The sequence below is a fragment of the Pteropus alecto genome, unplaced genomic scaffold (genome assembly GCF_000325575.1).
Source record: "Pteropus alecto unplaced genomic scaffold, ASM32557v1 scaffold24, whole genome shotgun sequence".
NCBI classification, from domain to species: domain Eukaryota; kingdom Metazoa; phylum Chordata; class Mammalia; order Chiroptera; family Pteropodidae; genus Pteropus; species Pteropus alecto.
The window spans coordinates 20,312,913-20,332,576 of NW_006439192.1; the positions used below are offsets into that span (position 1 = coordinate 20,312,913).

The 19,664-nt window shown below is 33.0% G+C and overlaps 1 protein-coding gene across 3 annotated transcripts in view; it reads right to left on the reverse strand.

Annotated features, from left to right (window-relative positions):
• Positions 1-19,664, reverse strand: part of SORBS2 (sorbin and SH3 domain containing 2) — a 299,053-nt gene that overhangs the window by 75,989 nt on the left and 203,400 nt on the right. Inside the window, exons 1-4 of one of the 3 annotated variants that reach the window (XM_006916394.3) lie at positions 10,876-10,885; positions 6,357-6,449; positions 810-836; positions 446-567 (exon numbers count right to left, since the gene is read on the reverse strand). In XM_006916394.3, the coding sequence (XP_006916456.1) occupies positions 446-567; positions 810-836; positions 6,357-6,449; positions 10,876-10,885 (252 nt within the window). Of the gene's footprint in view, positions 1-445; positions 568-809; positions 837-6,356; positions 6,450-10,875; positions 10,886-19,664 lie in introns of those variants that run through there. The other 2 variants (XM_015592904.2, XM_006916395.3) reach the window with 2 other exon arrangements.

Consider the following 19,664-nt stretch of genomic DNA (forward strand, 5'->3'; position numbering starts at 1 on the left):
TATTTGTTTCAATAACACTTCTCATGCTTGCGACACAATTTTGCTAATATCTCCAACAGTGAGTTACTTTAATTAATATAATAGACAGTTACATAACTGCCTATGTAACTGCCTATTATATTTATTAAGTATATAATGTATTGCTGATCTTATAACTTTGAATTCTAAATCATCAGCTGACAGCTTTTTAAGAGGCAGAAATATTATGTTAGAAACTGACCTGCTTTTATCAGCTGAATAAGAAAAAAAAAAAATCTGTTTTAAACTTAAGACTTGTCTTCCATGCTGTAAATATAAGTCTGGCAAGCAATACAAATACAAAAGCAAAAACATATTAATGATAAAATGTGTCAAAATATGCACGTTACTGGAAAAAAGTCTCTAAAGCAGTGGTCTAATAACCTAGCTTTAAAATAATGCAGGGGACAAGCGTGTGCAGGATTACCTGAGTTGATTTTTTTTCTTGTAGGTTTGGTCGAACGCTTCTAAAACCTTTTGCTGCAAGAGAGGAATATGTAGCATCTCCGTTCAGTGTCTCTTGATTTCGATCATTGTAAGATCTCCAAGCTTTTATTAAGGGAACACAAATTGGATACAAAAATATCTACATTCACTTTTAACATTTTTTAAAATAAAATTTATTTTTATTTCCAAAATTTAAGTTTTCATTTTAGAAATTTAATTTAACGTGCATAACTGTATATACGATTTAAGTTTACTTTGAGGCTAACAATGTGGCTATAAATATGTTAAAAAAAAAAAAACCCTCACAAAAAATGTAATGGTTATTCAGAATAGTTTTTTTGTACCTGAGTCTGGTGACTGAGAATCACGTCCTAAAAGAAAAAGAAACGTTGAAATGAATACAAGCGTAAAGGAAATGAACAGTCCAGTAAAGGTCATTTGCCAAAGAACCACATGCATTTTTTAGTAACATTATCTCAGTCTAAAACTCTGGGTACACCAAATATACCAATGGGAACTTTGTACATTTATTTTTACTTCAATTAGAATATTATTTGTTATATAACTATAATATATAATTAACACATATACCAAACACTGATTTCTCCCCTCAAAAATATTGCAGCCAGGTAATTTTATCTTATTGCCAAAGCCAAATGTATGAATTTTTAAATATCAGAATAAAGCATCAAAAGGGATCTGGGTTTGTAAACAATGAATGCTTTTCCTAGCATTAAATCAAACCACCAGATCCTTAGCTTGCAATGCCTTAATGTTACTGACCATATTCAATTCTTGTGTTAGATAGTGACCAATTTTTTGTGGTTTGCACTTTTTTTTAATTTTAAGAAAGTGTAAATGTGTCTCTCATCTCATGTGATATTTCAAATTGTTCTATAGACTTTGAATTTTCTTCATGTTGCCATTTAAAAAAGTCATTTTAATTTAAGAGCTGTTATGCAATATATTCCATAGTCTTGCAGTAAGCTGTGAAAAACAAATTTTAGTGCCAAGAAATTGCTTTTGATAATGCCATTGGAAAGTGGCTCAATGACATAGTCACTATCTGTATTATTGGACTTATACATTCAAGAATCTTCTATAACTTATGAACATTTGAGGTAATCAATTTGTATTGCTTGATTCTATTACTCCGCATGGTTAATTTCTCACTGAACCATAAAGCTGTAACTTTGGAAAGACCTTAGGGCTCATTCAGCCTACCCTCTGTCCTGGTCCTGGTTCACATGTTCCCTAAGACCATTATTACATTGCTCTTATTTCAACGCTTAATAGAACATGAACGTTACATGTAAAAAGGACTCTCCATGCTCATTCTAATGCTTAAGGAATAGTTATTTTAAAATCTAAACACATAAATTTGGAATGATAAAAACGAGTTGAGAAATGCAAGAGTTGGAGTTTAGATAAAATATTTGATATAAATTCCTTTCAGATCAAAGGAAGAAAACTAAATGTGAATCAGCATAGAGCACATTAGAATGACTCCAGCTCAGGAGAGTTAGAGAAGACTAACAAAACTTCATTTTTTTTATGGTAATTTATAATTTAGTATGGATTTTAAGTCCAATGAATTCAAAAATCAAAGTAACAGATTGGGTACCATAAAGTAAAAATAACTTTGAAGAGTTACATGTGAAATGTTTAGTAGACTCTACTTCTAGGATTTGATGGAAGCAGAAATGATTGGAATTCTCAATCACTTAAATGATGATGAGGACTCTATGAGGAAAAAAAATATATAGTGAAGCATACAGAGCAATCATTAGAATTCTGCTTTGGCGTACTCAAGAAGAGAGATTTAACATGGCCATTTGGTGGCCGCATACTGTTTGTAGACAAGGGGCAAGTTTTGAGACTTAGAGAAATGGTAATGAAAAGAGAAGCAGATTAATAGTAATAATTATTATTTATATTACAATTATTTTCTGGAGCATAGGGATTTCATTTTACTCTTGGTCTGATAAAATGGAGCTCATAAAGAAGGGTGTGTGCGTATGTGCTGGAGATGGAGATGGTAGGAACCAGATGTTTGAAGGTATAAGAGTATAGATACGGTGAAGAAGAAGAGGGAATATTGAGATTTGAAGGACACTGAAATGAACTTCCTCTAACTGATAATTTGTAGAGGGCCAGCTCTGCTTTTTCTAACTGATAATCACATTGGAGATTATGGAAACTTGAGTGGGATGAAGATTAAGTGTAAGAATCAGAGGATAGTCATTCTAGGCTCAACTAGGAGTTCCTTCTCTCTTCCCTCAAACTGGGCCCAGGGGTTTCTAAATTAAATTATATCTATACCACAGGAAATATGAGATATTAATCATGGTGAGATGAACCCAAAAGCCCTTAACAAAGTAGACGTGAGTGTGTAGAATTATGAGAAAGAAGAAAGGAATGAAAATGACCAAAAATTAAAACTTCAGGATGAACCCATATTTTAATAAAGCTTAGTATATTAATGATTAAAGCTCACACCTAAGTGAATGCTCTCTTAAGGATACTCAAGTGTATGACATTTCAGTTTCTTTAAAATGAATCCTATTATAGGTATTTAAAACACTTATTCCTGATTGGCTATTTTATTGTAGTTCTTTAGAGGCACTGCTCAGCATAGCTCTTTTTAAATTTCATCCCTGTCAGGCAAGCTTAGGAAAGGGAGGACAGGTGTGGTTTGGAGCAGGTGACAGAAAACATGAAAGCATCCTGGATCCATGTCAAGTAAAGAGAATATAGGTTTAAAAATTATTGGGCAGGTAAATGACTGACTTGGTAGATGCATGAGGAAAATGATTTTGTCTAATATCTTGAACATTATTCGTGATCACTGACTTGTGAGAAAGCTGAGCTAGAATTTTAGAGATCGGAGCCCTAAATATCTAGTGTTCTTTAGTAGATGGTCATTGCTTTTCTGAAAATTTAACAATGAGTAAATGGGACAGATTTTATTATTCCCTGGTTGTTTTGCATGTGAATATAAATAGGGTTTTTGAGAATTAAGAACTATAACTGCTCTTCATTGGGACAATGAGTACTCTCTGTGTGCAGGCAGAAGGTGGACACCTGTCAGAAAAGTTGTCCAGGCATTTGGGCTCAGTGCCCGGACTGGACCGGATACCCTCAGAGGTCCTTTCAACTTTATGATTCCAACATTTAAATTCCTTTTAACTGATGTGCTTTATTAGACATTATAAACTGTACTTTTCTTGAAAATAATGATGATTTAATTCTTATAGCTTTTTTTCTTTAGATGGCTCAGTTGCTTTGCAAGAATTAAATATTTAATTTAATACTAATTAAAGTCAACTGAGTGTCTACTGTGTTTCTAAGTACTGTGATAAGCCTTTTTATTTATTTTCTTCATTCATCCTCATTGTATTCTGACAAATCCTTGTGAGTCTGAGAAATGATTACATTCTCAGAGAGGTAGGAAATGCCAAATCAATACTTTTTTTTTTTTTTTTTTTTTAAAGGAAACTTGAGTTACAGGCAAACAAATTTTCCTAAGGGGTGAAACACACAGGTGGTGTTGGCAGGATGAACCTTGCCTCCTGGCACAGTGGTCTGGTCACCACAGCATACCATCCTTACCAATGTTATCTTAGACTGCCAAGTGGTTTCAGTAAAATAAAATGTACTTCAGAAAGGCTTATTGTGTCTCTATACTCATTGTTTTGGTTCTAGCTTAGTTTTTAAACATCAGTGTGTGCTATGAATTATTCAGTGGGATTCTACGTCTTATAAAAGGAAAGGAGAAAGACTGATTTGTGGAAAAATAGTTGATGACTAGCAGCTTATATTGACTTTCCAATCTGAGAGGTGAGAGAGGGAATCATAGGAACTTTTGTGGAGGTAGTCTTTTATTTAAAGGCTATTTTAACAATATCTAATGCAATGAATATTTATTAATTCCATTTTGATTCTCAAAAAGACACTGTGTCAGATAAGTTCTTATGAAGGCTATCATCTAATGTGAAGGGCATAAAAAGAGGCTAATCTCTTTCCTCAAAATGTAATTAAAACTTCTTTTCAAAAGTGATTCTACCTTAAGGGTCTAATTAATACAAAAGAGATCGACTTTAAATGTAACCATTAAGTCCAAAATTCAGGGGACTTTATTCTCTAGAAATCTTATTCCCAGTGATATAAAGTTTTAAGTGGCCCATAGACACTATATACTTTTAGTGCTAAAGATTGTTTTATATGCCTAAGTAGTAAATATTTTCTCTTGTTTTGATTCTTACGCATTAAATATTTTCTTCTAAATTGAGTGATATGAAATTGCTGATATTCTAGTGTTGACCCTCCAAAATGGATTCTCTAGTTCAATCCAATATTATTTCTTTAGTAGTTACTTTTATAAGTAACAACAATTTGGCATTGTTGAATCAGTGCCTCAGTGGTCCACATCTGAGTAGCCTGGGCTAGAATTTTACTTTGTTGAAATGTCAATGATATTCATGGTATAAGCATTTTGATTACCTGATGGCCTTGGACTTTATTTCATTTATTTTCTTATTTCTCTTCATTCACATTTCCCTCGGGTACCCCATTAAACACACTTATAGTTTTTCTCACATTTTTTTCATGCTCATACACACATGAGCAAACATGTACAAATATATATTTATATATAAAGAGAAAGATTTTTTTCAGTCACTAAACTGAAGTTGTACTGAAATTGATTGCAATGAAACTTGCATTTTTTAAAAAACTTAACATATTATGGAACCACCTGGCCTGGTATTTAAACTTGGACATTGAAATCCATTTGCAGATTGGGGATGGTGGATAGGAGTGGATTCTCCATGTGGAAGTTAATTTTTTCCTCAACACAGCTGAATAGTCTAGGAACGAGAGGCTTTAAAGCCAAGGACATCTTGAGAATTTAATTAACTACTAAATGTATGTGTATGCAAGATATTGATGTGCGCAGTGAGAATTAAAATTATTTAAGCACTCTCCATCCCTTTCTCACTTCTGCTCCAAAACCACAAATATAAATAAAAAACAAGGAACCCCCAAGTAACCAACATCCAACCAACCAACCAATCGACCAACCAGTCACCAGCAGGTGTAGGTATATATCCAGGTATATATCCAGAGACACTGGGGTTGCTGGGATCGCTTTGATCTTCCACAGCAACATCCCTCTCTTAGTCTAGACTGTGCCTACAAACTTAAGTAAGTCATGACAGACATTTATTATAGAGATACCAACTCCAGTAGATGCTGAAATATCACATTCCCAATTACTTTCCAGAGTATATTTATACCTGTAGGTGCATGTTAATCTTAACTGGACCAAGATGTTTAAAAATATATATTATCAGGATCTTTGCTGACTGGATTAAAGGAAGGCTAAGGTCTTTTTCAAAACTAATAATCTATCATTTCATTTGCAACATCTGGCAAAGAAGTATACTAATGAAAATTCAGTTCCTATAAATCCTTCTTCCTAACCCCCTGTGTTCCTACTCCATAACAGTTTTTAGGTAAAAAACAACAAAAGCACCTATGAGTTATCTTGATTAAATATTATATCACTTTAGTTCATGAGACACAACAACTTAAATAGTTATTAACATTTGCAGTTACTCAGCACATTTTTGGCAAGTGACTGTTGTTTTTAATTAGATTTTTTAAATGTTTTCTACAAGATATCAGTTTCCTTTGGCTCTTTTATTTTTAGAACAAAAACAGTCAGAAAGGATAGGAGCTATTCTTGAGACAAGAAAAATAAGAACTTGTAGGACATTGAAAAGGTATTTACAGCCACTTTCTTCATCCAAACAAAATAATTCTGGAAAGAGAGAAAGGTCAGATAAAGCCATTCAAGTGTGACATTCTGTGAGTTAGTGATATTATACCTGCAGCCAATAGGTTTGGAGAACTTTGAACTCTCTTCACAGATGTTAATGTAACAGACATGGCAGCACGTTTGCGAGCACACCCACCGCTATCTGGAAGCAAAAAAATGATAAAGCAGAGGCCGCAGCAAAGGAGAAAGCACATGCGATGTCATGCATTTTAAGTGAAATGTGCCAAACCTCCATGAAAAAGATGAACAGTCAAAATTAGTAATCATGGAATCCATCTGCGAGTTTTATAACCACCCCAAACTAAAACAAACGAAACAAAACAGAACAAACAAAACAGGGGTCTGTCTTAGAAATAGATGCCAAAGCTTCAGTGAAAGATCTGATTTTATACTTAACATTTTATGGTTTTTCTTGAATGAAAACACAAATATAAAACTCAACTTTGTTTATACCATTTAAATTCAACTATTAAATTTATAAGCAGTGTAACCAGCTTTTAAAGTTATAGATTACCTATATTTCAGGTTTAACAGCCACAGTATAATATACTTTTGTATACTTCATTTGGGTTTTACTATATTCTAGCTATTATGATTCCTGAAGATACTTTAAAGGAGGGGTCCCCAACTCCCCGACCAGGGACTGGCACTGGTCTGTGGCCTGTTGGGAACTCGGCCGCACAGCAGGAGGTGAGCGGTGGGCAAGCAAAGCTTTATCTGTATTTGTAGCCGCTCCCCAGTGTTAGCATCACCGCCCAGCTCCACCTCAGATCATCGGGCATTAGATTCTCATAGGAGCATGGGTCCCTGGTGCCCAGAAGGTTGGGATCTCCTGGCTTAAAGTACTTCTTAAAGTAAAAGTTAAAGTGATATAGACATGATATATTTAATACACAAGATTCATAAACATATAGCCTTATGGAAATCCTATATCTTCCCATAGTTATTATTAGCTATGGAAATAATTAGTAAAATCAAAGGCAATACTGATATATATATGTATATATATATTTGTGTGTATATATATATAGTATTAAAATCATGTTTATATATAGTATTAATCATGTTCAAAATTTAGTTTTTATACTTTTTAACAATGTGTATGATAATCTATATATTTACACTTATATAAATCACAACATAAAGCAAAATAAGTGAAACTGTTCCAACTATTGTAATGTAAGTTTAGGATAACAAGACTTCTACAATTGGAAGTTTAGTGTTCTATTTACGAACAGATTTCAATTCCTACATTCCTTTGTATACGGAATATGCAATAAATAGTTTTGTTCATTCCCCTGGAACCAAAACAACTTAAATTTAATTATTTTTGAAAGTTATAACAAGAAAGACAAATAATATAACCACCGATATAATAACATAACCATTATATATTGCCTTACGGTATTCTCATTTTTTTCTTTTTCTTTATTTCTTAAGGAAACAAAAGTATCCACTTTGTTTATTAGACATAAGGGAATTTAAGAGTACTTATATGATTTGAATTAATTAGTAAAATCACAAGTAGTAAGGTCAATAGCCCTTAAAATTCGTAGAATGATTCTCGTATCAAAATGTAATTTCTTAAATATGTTTAAAATGACAATTTCCTAATACAGATAATAATTAAAATAGAAATACGACTTGAAACAATATATGGAAGTAAGTCAAATAAGTCAAAGACTGTAATTCAGAAACTGAACACAGAAAGACGTAAATGGTAGAAACATACAACTAAAGATATCTTCAGAGGGGTAACAATAGAATTTTAGCAAACTCTGCAAACTGAAAATAGCTATGAGGGATGAGTTCCTGGTAAAATGGAGGTAATGTTATTGAATACACAGTATATAGCCACTATGGGTGGTCTAAAAGGGTTTTGTAGTCAAGGATGTTGAAAGTGTAAATTGATGACTTGCTAAGAGATTTTACTTTCTAGTTGTTTTAATTCTGAACATATAAAGACGAGCAGAGAGATGAAAAGGGAAGATTTCAGACCGAGGAGATTCAGGGTCACTGGTTAAACCCATGGTTCCCAAACTGTGTGTTGAGGTACCCTGGGCTATCTCGGTGGATTCACAAGAGTTTGGGGGGATTATTTTACATTTTTGAGAAAAACATAGTGATATCTATCAGATACCACATGAACTTCTAGCCTGAGGTAGTTCCCAGTTTCAAGAAAATAGATTGTGCTATCTTTCTTTAGATGATATCACATCTTTGAAAAGTTGAGTTTTTGGTGATTGCTGTGACAAAAAAACAAGTACTCTGTGAAAATAATTTTGGACCAGTAAATGACAGTGGTAATGTACAATCTAATTCCGAGGTCTGAGAAGTTTTGCCATGCCCTATAAGCACTCACATACCATTAGTAAGTAACTGTGGTTACAAAGAATGAAATGAAATGATTATTTGTTCAATTTAAGTGTATTATTTTTTATTGCTTCTGAGTTAACAGAACTAAGTATTTATTAAGTTGTTTGCACCTAACTACTTAATAAGTGGAACTGTTAGATATTCCTTTTGACTCAAGAAAAATTACTGAGTATCTTGGCACTGTAACCCAAGAGAATGTGGGAACCTCTGGTTAAATAATTTCTGTATTCTAAGTAACTCTAAGACCTAGATGAAATAAATGGAGGATCTGTCTTTATTAACAGTTTAATAAAGAGCTTAATTTGAAAAGCTGAGGCATTTGTGAAATTTCTGAACAGAGAAATCTATTATATTCTGTTTCTACTTATTAATGTGCTGATATTTTCTGTATTTATATGTATACATTTAAAGTGGTATGTTTTTATAGCAACATTATAATATTACTTTGGAATTTTAAACAAAGGGCTCTAGTCACTTCTAATCAGTTTTGTATGTGTAAGTTTGAATATCATATTGTATGTGCATATGTATGTGTAAGTTCATCCATATAAGCAAAACAAGTATGCAAATTAGCATTCTATATAGAGCCAAGCTCACTTCTTTTGAATGAGAGGATACTTTAGAGGGTTATATTCATGCTGCTATAGCAGTAGCTTGGCTCCAGTACCCCAGAGACCTAAACAAATTTACAAGTTTCTATGTGCCTACTTTGCCATTAAGGATTGAATTCTACGAATAAGAAGATTAATTATTAAATGCATTGTACATGAATATGGAATCTTTAGTATAATAGCATATATACCTCATAATAGGGTTATAATAAATAGGAAAATCAGCATTTCACAAAGTAAAGGATATCGGGGCATTATTTCAACTCAAGTCTATGAGAAGATGGCTCAGAACAATTAGTAAATGTAACTTCTTCATGTGGACATTTCACGTGACTTATCCTCGTTCAGCTATGGGCTCTCTATTCTATTTACTTTCTTCAATCTCTTTTGCCTAATAATATTTCATTTTTCATTTCCCATATCTAATGCCCAAACCTCCAATTGTTCAAATACCTTTACTGGGTTCATTTCCAGGGTTATAATTTCTCTTGATTAGTAAGCTTTCCTCGCCTATTTTGACTGTCTTCAGCATCCTTATCTTGCCTGTTGCTCTACACATCTATAAGTTGACTACATCCTCAGGGGCCAGATGACCTAGAGTTCTGAGGTCAGTTAGAGCAGGTTTCTGCTAAGGGGCAGTCACAGAATCAAGGACAGTGGGACATGTCTCTACACTTGATCTAGGGATTAGATACTGGTTCTTGCCAGTGGTTGCTAATCCTCCCTTGAGGCACTTTGATAACAGCAAAAGACAGCAAGAAGTCAACTGGCTTGATGTGAGAAAATAACTGGGACCACCCTTTCCCCTTTGCCATGGGGCCACTAGCTAAAACAACCGTCCAGGGATCACTTGAAGATAGAAAACAGTACTTTTAAAACACGGGTTATAAAATTTCAGTGAGAAAGTTGTGTTCCAGAATTACTAAATACTGAATATAAAGATTTCAAGGGGAAAGAGGTGAAAATATATGCTAAAATATTTCTACTATGAAAAAATTTATATGTACATAACATGTATCACAAACATTTTTACACTAATCTGTATACAATACAGAGTTCAGAGGCATCAATGTTAAGCTATTTGAAGATACTCTTCTCACATTTAAAAATATAATGCTTATGATTTTAGGTATATTGTGTCTATGGATTAATTAGCTGATTTCGTATGAAGCTTTGGCACTCTATCTGCTGACCTTGTCAATATAAAAGATTTATAAATTGGGAGACTTTAAATACTTTCTACTAGAGCAAACTTGCCTTAGACTTTAGCCTATTCTATGAAGAATTTCAAAAGTATGCATGTAAATGACACACTACCTCTTCCTAGGGTTTATAGGAGTTAATTTTAAGATATGATTACAGAAAAAGGGAGTAAGAGTAGATAAAGCCGAAGATTCTACTTTTGATTGTTATAAGATTGGAGCACAAAGACAAAGCAATCAGGTAATGAATTTAGACTGTCCAGCTCATCAGAAAGTCGGTATCACATTTAGGATCAGCAGTGCTAAACTAATGATTTAGGGCCAAGATGATTTTTAGAAAGCAAGGCCAAAAAGTTTACGACTAACAGAGATAGCATACCTGTATTCATTTTGACCTTGGAAGGTATGTTATTAAAGTCTTCGGTTTTCCTGTAGAAAAAAAATGATGTATTAATTTGTTCACTAGCATGTAGAACAAAATATCATGAAAGTGTGATTTGTTTTGTTTTGATTTTGGTGTACCTGTGAGTTAATATCACATCATTGTCTTATTTAAATCAGGGCTTAATAAGGTGGGCAGAACTTACAAATCTATTCAAGTTAAATTTTAATTATTATAGATCCTATGATCACAAACATAAACTTATATTTTTATTTAATTGATGAAATTGGAGAAAAGTTCTCATTTAAAAATTTAAATTTCTTTCACAAACATTTATACTAGTAGGTTTTGTTCTTTAAGCAATAAAAGAATCATTTGTTATTAAGTGTCCTCTTCCAGAACTTTGAAAGGTACCCTGGAGCTTTGAAATAATTATTTTACATTATTTAAGTTATTATATTCAACTTATTACTAGGTCAATTTATTACTAGAGAATATTTAATATATTTAATATATATTTTGAGCAGATAGGGAAGATGAGAGTCATCTGGTTTCTTTTTTTATGATGTAGAAAATAGTTACTATAAAACCCATTTCTGTTTCAGTATCAAATACTGTGCTTTTTCCCAGTGAAGTGTTTCATGTATAACAATTTAGATTAATTCATTAGAAATGGTTGGCAAATGGTGCTTGTTGTAGGAAAGAGTTTTTTAATATTGTGTATTATTTTGTGACATGTGAGATGACTTAGTTCTTTCCCTGGCATATCTCTTAGCCCATTTTTAAAGTTTCTGATTTATATATATACTAAGACCAAAGAGGAAGGATATGCTCTCACAGAAGCAAATCTTATAGGAGTGAAGGTTCTCTGAAAGATGTTTAACCCCAACCATTCTGCCTTTGCTCCTGGGTAGGGCCTATTATTGGATGAACATGAGCTTCCTCAATGCCACATATTGGGTTTTCATGTACATTAGCACTTTAATATCTGATAATTTAAAAAATATATTTATCCCTTACGGACAAGTAGAGATAAGGTTGAAATGAAATCATCTGTCATGATTTTTCAAGAAAGACTTTTGATAGATACATTTTTCTCCAGTCTCTATAAAGAGCACCAAATGAGCTTCCTGGCTTCCTTGTCTTTGTCTGCCTGTGTTCTTGCCTTCTCTTCCTTTCGGACCATTTCTCCTGCCTTCATATGTTCTGCTCTATTCATTATTTATCATTTCCTTTCAATATGGCCATTGAAGTTCACCTCTGACAGAAAGTCTGCTTTTGTTCATTACTACTGTGAAATTCTAATAATAAAATCAAAATTAAACACCGGGAAATATAATGGTACCTGTCTTGTCTCTCAAGGTGGGGGAAGAAATGGTGAAATAAAATAGCATTAAAACGTACACTTAAATGATGTGAGATATAATTATGAACCAAGAGGAAAAGGACTTTATCTTTTCTATGACTAAATTGCATTACTAATAGCTTGGTACTCAACATATACTAAAGCTATGGACATATAGAATGGATATAATCACATTACTGATATTTACCCCATTTTATTTTTTAGAGCTACAAACTGAAAACAATACAGATGATATTCTTGTTTGGTAGTGTTCTGGTATCACCTGATTGTGTTTAGTGTCATATTCTTGCCTAGAGCTGCCATGCCCAGTGTCATGCTGTTACAGTAAATTGTTCAGTGAAATTTCATAAATCAATTGTCTTTAACATGTGATTGGGGGGAAAATTTATTATGATGAATTTTATCCCTTATTTTTTAGTGCATGCAAATAAAGAGGCACATCCCCTGCTCTCCCTGCTTTTATCAGGATGCACAGAAAAATGTGGCACATTGCTAAAAACCTCTGTTTGGTAGCCTTAATACCACCTGTGTTAAAGAGATGCCAGTGAAGCCAGGGAGGAAGGCAGTGGTCAGTGCAGGAGCCTTGAGAAACCTCCATCAAACTGTTTATTTTAATCTCTCAGTAGCAAAACTCTAATATGTTAACCTTAAATGGACAAAATAAATGGAAAAGAAATGCCTCAGGGGATGTCTGTGACCAAGGCTGAGGCAACTGCTAAAACAAGAAGGGATAAACAGTCTCCAGAAAATGAGAACTGTAAGGACATTCCCCAAATTCTACTTTATCACTCCTTTTCAGAACACTATGTTTAAAACTGTTTTAAGTTTTAAAACTGGATGACAGAGTGTTTGGGCTGGAATAATACTGATTGATAAAGAATATATCAATCAGAAGGAAGGTTAACTAACAGAATACAAAATCTGCTAATGAAAAATAATAATGCTTTTTATTACCAAGTTAGAGAACTAATTGTCAACACTTGTTGCTTGAAGTCAACTGCAATATTTATAAAATATCTGACACTCAAAAAGGAAAATAGGATTAAGTGGAACAAAGAGAGGCACCACAAATCCTTGAGCTTTTCATTTTTAAAGTGATGTATCTAATTACTTATAACTGTAATTTGTGAGGCTTTTAGACTCTGCATTGTTTTAGATGTCAAAATGTGAAATGACTAACTTCCTAATCAGGGAAGATATATTTTCCAAATTGTTAAAAGAAGAGCCTTAGTGATCGAGCCTTCCAGAAGAACCTGAAACCAAAAGTCTTCTTGGGTGACTAATAAGAATGCATGATTCTACTTCCATTATTTGTGCTAAAGTCATTAATGAATCCATGACTGAGAACTCTCTTTAGACAATTTAAACTAAAACGAATCTAATCTCTTTTGTTCTGTTCTGAAAAAGTGTCTTTGATTGTACTTATATAACAAGAATAGGATGCAGATGATTCTGGAAAGCATCAAATTCCTAGAGTGTTTGCATGGTACTAGAAGAGACAGTAGTTCAAGTATTCTCTTAAGTTGCAATTGAACCAGGGCCAAGACAATGATAACTGACAATAAAATGCAGACTACCTTGAACCTTAACAGAGAGTCCACAGAGCAAAGAACTCACTGTGCATTAGAGCGTCAAAATGATTGTGAACAGATGTGATACTGTATTTACTTAAATTTGGTTCCTGCAAAAGTTGTATAAAAAGGCAACTTTATATTTATATTAATTTGTGAATAGCAATGGATTTGTTTTTTTGTTTGGGTCAGAGCAGCTTCATTCTCAATATGCGTATGGCAATAGAGTGTGTTGCTTGTTCACGCATGGGCAACAACATGACTCTGTGTCTATAGTCTTTTAGTTTTGCTTGAATTTCTTTCAATGACCAGACATCTCATTTTATCTTATGGATCAGAGCAGCCTTTTATTCCTAACATGCATTTGACACTAGATTGGGTCATTTAACTTTTGAATGAGAGTCCTAAGAAGATGTTTGATTGTTCATGCATTGGCACCAACGTGACTTTGTGCCTGTAATCTTGTAATTCTGCTTGAATTCCTTTAATTTTCAGGCACCTCATTCTGAAGAGGAGCAGAGGCAAATTCGTTTCTCTGTTTTGACCAAGAATTCTATATAAGTCTTTATTTTTATAGACTTGAATTAAAACACCAAGTCCATCTAAAAAATTATAGGACTAAGTTTTAGCTTAGTTAATGTGAGAAGATGCCCAAAAGTTTTTCATGGAATAATTTTAATCCAATACTTGCTATGATTATTCTAAAATTAATATATAAACTATTCACAGTTTATATATTATTCAGAAGAAAGGACACATAGTCTAAGTGGTATGAAAATATTAAGCGATGTTAGATTTTTTTAGAGATAAATTTGAAGTGCAAGAATTAACAAATGATGTATATTAAGGTTACTCACCAAATTTTAACCTGAATTTACTTTGAAATGGGGTCATGTGTACCACTCTTTCTGGATAAACTACCCTGAGTGATCGGTGCCTTTGTCTTTTTGTCTCTCTGCCTCTGACACTTTCTCTCTGTCTCTCTCTCCCTCTCTCTCTCTCTCTCTCTCTCTGACTGGGGTAGGATTAGAAGTATTCAGAAGTGCCAAATGATTTCACTTTTTAATTATAGTCAAATAACTTAATTTAGATTGATGACATTCATTTTTATTTATCTTTTCTAATACTATATCAAATATGCTGCTTTGAAATTTTCACAGGAAATACCACCAAGTAGTTTATTTTGTCCTCTAAAGTCCCTGCATTTAGAAACATAAGAGTCCACCTCAGCCCCTTTTCTGAACAGTTTCTCTGAATTGACAGCAAGAATATGATGCCAACTCAGAGATTCTTTTTGCCTCTGAGTGGGTGGTATAAACCATCACAGTCAACAGTGAAGGTATGGCTGTCCATGCTTGGCCTCCACGTAAGAATTCTAAATTCCTCCCACCGTTCCTGAGCTAATGGTGCTTGAAGATGGGTCCTTAGTAATCAGGAACCAAATTATCCACAGCATTTATACGTGAGCGCTGGGGTCAGGACATATTCAACATAATTTCTAGGAATAAAATAAGAAGAAATCACCATGAACAGTGAAGATCAAAAGCACATGAGACCATTGATTATTTTCATAGGGATATACAAAGTATTCTTTTTGATTGTACCAAATTTCCTGATACCTGGAAAAATTTCCTGAAGAAGAGCTCTGAATGTTATTCAAAGAAACTAGCAATTTTCCTTTTGAGTCTTTGCAAATGCTAAGCTAGTCGAAATAATTACAGATATTCCCTCAAGACTATACTGGTTAGAAGAAGTCAATCACCTAGTAGAAAGTTCTTTTTCTGATGCTATTCCAAAGCCTCAAAGCTTGTGATTCACTTCTCTTGTTTAACTATAAAAGAATCCTGACTTCTTTACACATTAAATTGTTGTGAGATTTAATATTGCACTAGTATCTTACGTTCATGGTATACTTTACTTTTATATTGTAATGTTTAAGGATGATTATAAAATACATCTAAATACTTACAAATGCATCTTTTTTCTAGGATGAGAATTTTTATAACTTTATAGTACAGTACTAGAAAAATTTCATTGGCTTCTATTATGTAAACGAAAAACTAAATGAATTCCTAATGAAAATAAATTAGATACCTAACGGGAGTCTGGTGATTTGGGCACATTGTCAGACACATGCTATAGGAGAACTGAATAGTGTTGCAAGGGTATTTAGGTCATAGACTCAGGCAAACTTGGATTCAGATCCCAGTTCTGCCATATCTGACATCTAAATGATTAATACCATTGTCATTATCATTTTCTTCATCAGTAAGAATAGCAGTAGGATCAAACCTATCCTCGCTGGGAGGCCCCACTGCAGCAAACCATCCCCAATCCTGCAAACCATTCCCACTCACCAATATTTCCAAAAGTATGACGCAGATCTTTACCTTTGATTGAGTCTTGAGAAAATCTAGACTTTCTTGAAAATCTATGGGGCACTATTTTATTTTTTTTATATTGAAATGAGCAATTACAGTTTCTTAGGTTGATTTGTATGTATTTTCCTATCTTCCAAATATCCCACACCCAACTTAGCAACATAAAGTTGGAATTGAAAAGGAATTCTGCCTTCCAGGAGTTTTCTTTCTTCCTTAAACAGAGCCGTATTTTAGCTGACGCTTCTCCTCCTTCCCTCCCCATGCCAGTAAACAAGAGGAGACAGACCTAAAGAAATAGTTGAATCAAATACTTGCCTCCTAGCCCAGCTAAGTCGATGCTAGTGAATGTAAAGAAAAGTGACACTGAAAGGTTGTGACAATTAGTCTTTTAAACAAACTTGTTCATTACCTTTGACACTTTATAACCCAAGGTGATGGCTGGAGTAAAGAGATGTCTGTAAAATGTCACATAAAGAACTGTGTGACAAATTGCAGGGTGATAACATCCTGATATCAGCCATTCCTATGTAGTTTGCGAAGTGAAAGTATCTCTCTTTCTCTCCACCCTTGTATAGAGTACCATAAATTAGAATTTAGAGGAGCAAATCATTGATCATTTAAAAGAACCATTTACTTCTACCTTTCCAATTTGTAAGAATTAAAACTGTCTCTATTTGTAGATGACATGATATATATATACAGCAAATCCTAAAGACACCACCAAAAATTAGAACTAATAAACAAATTCAGGAAAGTAGCAGGATAAAGAAACAATATGGAAAATCAGTTTAATCTCTATACACTAATAATGAAATATCAGAAAGAGAAATTAATAAAACAATCTCATTTACAATTGTATCAAAAAGAATAAAATATCTAGGAATAAATTTAACCAAGGAGGTGAAAGATCTGTACACTGAAAACTAAAAGACATTGATGAAAGAAATGGAAGAAGACATACATAAATAGAAAAATAGTCTGTGCTCATAGATTAGAAGAATTAACATTGTTAAAATGTCCACACTACCAAAATAATCTTCCAATTCAATACAGTCCTTATCAAAATTTCAATGGCATTTTTCATAAAAATAGGACAATTCTATAATTTATATGGAACCACAAAAGATCCTGAATAGCCAAAACAATATTGAGAAAGAGGCATCATACTTTCCGATTTCAAACTATACTACAATGTTATAGTAATCAAAAAGTATGGTATTGGCATAAGAGAACACACACATAGATCACTGGAACAGAAGAGAGACTAGAAAGAAACACACACAGACACACACACACAGACACACACACACACACACACACGTATTTAATTTACAACAAAAGAGCCAAGAATATACAATAGAGAAAGGATAGTCTCTTCAATAAATGGTGCTGAGAAAACCAGACAGCCACATACATGTAAAAGAATAAAATAGATCCCAATGTAACCATACACAAAAATTAACTAAAAATGGATTAAAAACCTGAACATAAGCTCTGAAACCATAAAATTCCTAGAACAAAACATAGGAAGTAGTCTCTCTGACATAGGTCTTGGTGATAATTTTTGGGCAACAAAAGCAAAAATAAACAGTTGGAGTAACATCAAACTAAAAACTGTACAGCAAAAGAAATCATCAACAAAAGGAAAAAGCAACCTACAGAATAGGAGAAGATATTTTCAAATCATATATTTGATAAAGGGTTAATATCTAAAATATATAAAAAATTCATAGAACCCAATAAATAGCAAAATAAGATAAACAAATGAACAAACAAACAAAAATTTGATTAAAAAATAGAGAGAGGAACTGAATAGGCATTTTTCCAAAGAAGATGTACAAATGATCAACAGGCACATGGAAAAGTGCTCAACATAACTAATCAGCAGGGAAATTCAGATCAAAACCATGATGAGATGTTACCTCACCCCTGTTAGAATGGCTATCATCAAAAAGACAAAAAATAACAAATGTTGGTGAGAATATGGAGAAAAGGAAACCTTTGTACATTGTTGATAATAAACTGGTACAGCCACTATGGAAAACAATATAAAGTTTCCTCAAAAAAAAAAAAAAGAAAAGAAAGAAAAGAAAAGACACTTTAAGAGATGTATCCAAAGGGAATAGAAACAGGATCTCAAAGAGATACCTGCACTCCCATGTTCACTGTAGCATTATTTATAATAGCCAATATATGAAAATAACCTAAATGTCCATCAACAGATGAATAGATAAATAAGATGTGGCATATATACATATCATATCATACATACCATATGAATATATATATTTATATTTACAAAAGAATATTACTCAGCCATTAGAAGAAAGGAAATCCTTCCATTTGTGACAGTGTGGTGGACCTTGAAGGCATTACACAAGTAAAATAACTCAAGAGAAAAATACTACATGATATAACTTATATATGGAATCTTCAAAAGAAAAAAAGGCAAATTCATAGAAACAGAGAGTAGAAAAGTGGTTGCCAGGGGCTGGAGTAGTAGGGGAAATTGGGAGAGATTGGTAAAAGGGTACAAACTTTCAGTTATAAGGTCTGAGGATCAAAACTATAACATGATGACTATAATTGATAACACTGTATTGTATAATTGAAATTTGCTAAGAGAATAGAACTTAAATGTTTTCACCAAAAAAAAAGAGTAATATGTGAGGTCATCAATATGTTAACTGACTAGAGGGAGGGAGTCTTTTCACAATGTATACACACATCAAATCACCACGATGCATACTTTAAATATCTTACAATTTTATAGGTCAATTATACCTTCCATACAGTTGAAATTTAAATACGTTAGTAAATGATGTTCAATGTAAAACAACAACAAAAAAGAACCTTTAAAAAAATTGAGCTTTGCTAAGTTTCCTCCAGCTTTTAATTTGAAAACCTTTTATTTTAATTTTATGTATTGATATTACAAATATTCTGATATAAAAGGAAATTATATAATCTAGTTTAGTTTTGCATATGTCATACTTAGATTTTAAGTGGAAGCAAACATTAAATGCTCCAGTAGGAATAGGGAAGTATCATTTTATGTACGTGTGGTTCTTTTTTAAATTCCGACATCTGAAAAGGACCTTAGATCAATCATCTTATTTCTGAGATTAGTCATTTCAGGATAAGAGAAATGACTGCTTCAAGATCAAATAGTAACAAGTTGACACTCAACAGTGGCTTAGCTTTCTCAGCTGTTAGCGAAGAACTGTTGGCTTTAAGGCATCTTAAAATGTCATTTGAAATAAAGATAATTCTCCTTAACACATTACAGCATGGCACTTAATTAAGTGTTGAATCATATATGGCAGGGTTTAGAGAAAAGAACAAAGTATCAAGAGAAAGTGTGGTGGGAGGCTAAACTGGTTGATAAAAAATTAAGGGCTGTTAACAGAGGGGCATATTTATTATTTTAAGACTAATACATGGAAATAATGATTGCTTATGATAAGG